The following is a 1,962-nucleotide window of genomic DNA, read 5'->3' as shown; positions in this document are numbered from 1 at the left end:
CCTCTTCCCGTCGGTGGAGCACCGCAGGGTGAGCCTACGCCATATCCTGCGCAGCATGGGTGCGGTGCCTTGCGACGCGCGGGCGCTGACGCGGTGCCTCCATCTCTGTCGCCGCCGTATCGGGCGGTTACTGGAGGTACCCACACCCGGGAAGGCTCGCCTAGCAGGCAACCGTCTCCTTTGGCGGATGCGCCCAGGGGCATGCTCTGGTGGCGTGGGAGGTGAGGCTGTGCCAGCAGCAGTCGAGTCCGCATGAGGTCGGCAGGATTGACGTGTGTACTAGTAGCATCAGTATAGAATTGTGGATACCGGGTCTTGTGTTCGTTGAATTTTTAATTCTCTTTCTTTCCGAAACTTTGGCTGTGGCACATATGTTTGGAGAGCAAGAAGAAAAACGGCGCGAAAAAACTTCTCCCACGTGGGCTGTTTGGGGCCGTGTCGTGTCGGAGTCGACCTACCCGCTACCGTGCCCGCTCGGCGAGCCTCGACGCCGCGCAGGAAGCCGTGACGGCTGGTGCTGCACACGAGCGCGTCGCGAAAAAACGCTCCTTCGCCCCCTCGCTTCCAAAAAGAAATCGCGTGGGCCGCCACATTCAGCGATGTCACCGACGCTCGCGGCCCTGGTAATCGGCACCGCGGCGCACGGGCCATCCGTTCATGTCTGCATCGCGCAAGGCCCGCCCTCTCACGTGCTGCGTAGCGCGGCTGCGGCACGTGCGGCTGCGGCACCGCTGATGGGCCTGCTGGACGGCGCCAGGTCGGTCGCGGACGGTGCCAAGTCGATTGCGGACGGCGTCAAGGCGGCGTACGAGGACGATTCGTTTGTCCCGGAAGGCTTCGTGCGCGCGCGTCACATCCTCTTCCTCGCGAGCGAAGGCGACTGCGAGGCAAAGGCGGCGGCGCTCACCGCTCGTATCGAGCGCGGCGAGATCGACTTCGACGATGCGGCGCTGCGCTTCTCTGCGTGCCCGACGCGCGACCTGCACGGGGCGCTCGGGACCTTTGCGTCACTGAGCCGGCTGCGCGAAGGCACTCTGAGCGGCGACTCCATGCCGTACGACGGCAAGGACACGGCCGCCTTTGACAGGCTCGTCCAGACCGCCGAGGTGGGGCGGCTCTGCACCGTGGCGAGCCAGTGGGGGACGCACATCGTGCTGGTCGAGGCGCGCGGGGGAGAGGGCGGCGGCGAGGGCGGCGGCGGCGAGGGTGAAGCGCAGAAAGTCGAAGCTTCAGCCTCCACAGGCACCGGGTTTGGCGGTTCTGCTGCTGTGACGAGCCGCGCTGGTAAGGCCAAGGGGAGGAGAGGAGGCAGTCGGCGTAGGTGAAGACGGTCGCACAGTGACCTCAAGCAGGGCCATAGTATAGCTCCCTGCAAGTACAGCATAGCCATAGGCTGTCCATAGGATTCAATCCGGCTTGTGTGTGGTGTCTCCGTTTGCCGTACTACCAGTACTGCTGTTTTTACGGTAAGCACCCACATAGATGTGACCCGCCCACTCGAGTGCGGCGCCCAGATGCTAGTGCTTGAGAGGACACCACAAACGCGGCACGGCCCGTTTTGGCTGTCTGCGGAGATTCTGTCTTAGCACACACAGTGAGTCATTCGGAGTCATTCGATGGCCAGAGTGCGATTGTGTGTGTGCGGGAGTTGGTTTGTCGGGAGGGAGGGGCAGGCTGCTCACCCACGTGCACCGGGCCAGTGCTTGCACTTTGAATGCCGTGGGGCTCCTGCCCGTGTCCGGGTGTGGAGATGCGAGGGTCGCCCCCCCTTGCCCCACCACTTTGTGTGTGTGGAGAAATTTACCTTACCTTACCTTACCTTTACGGTAAGTTTACCAGAGAGAGAAAAAAGGCAGAAGAGGAATGGGGGAGGGGGGAAAGGGTCCAGTTTAAGGGCGTAAGGGCGCCGAAAAGGGCGCGCTCATCCGTTTCACCCCAGCTGAAGGATGAGCCCCCCCCCCC

General features: G+C 63.1%; 1 protein-coding gene across 1 annotated transcript; it reads left to right on the top strand.

The window, feature by feature from the left end:
* Positions 1 to 599: 599 nt before the first annotated feature.
* EMIHUDRAFT_123901 (hypothetical protein) lies at positions 600 to 1,325 on the top strand (the record flags this gene model as incomplete). The annotated part of the gene is made up of 1 exon (XM_005773068.1): positions 600 to 1,325. One exon carries the CDS (start codon positions 600 to 602, stop codon positions 1,323 to 1,325), a length of 726 nt encoding a protein of 241 aa, XP_005773125.1.
* Positions 1,326 to 1,962: the final 637 nt, after the last annotated feature.

The sequence above is a fragment of the Emiliania huxleyi genome (genome assembly GCF_000372725.1).
Source record: "Emiliania huxleyi CCMP1516 unplaced genomic scaffold EMIHUscaffold_3470, whole genome shotgun sequence".
In the NCBI taxonomy this organism is placed as follows: domain Eukaryota; phylum Haptophyta; order Isochrysidales; family Noelaerhabdaceae; genus Emiliania; species Emiliania huxleyi.
The sequence above is the reverse complement of the archived record's forward strand: the minus strand, read 5'-3'. Positions and strand labels throughout refer to the sequence as shown.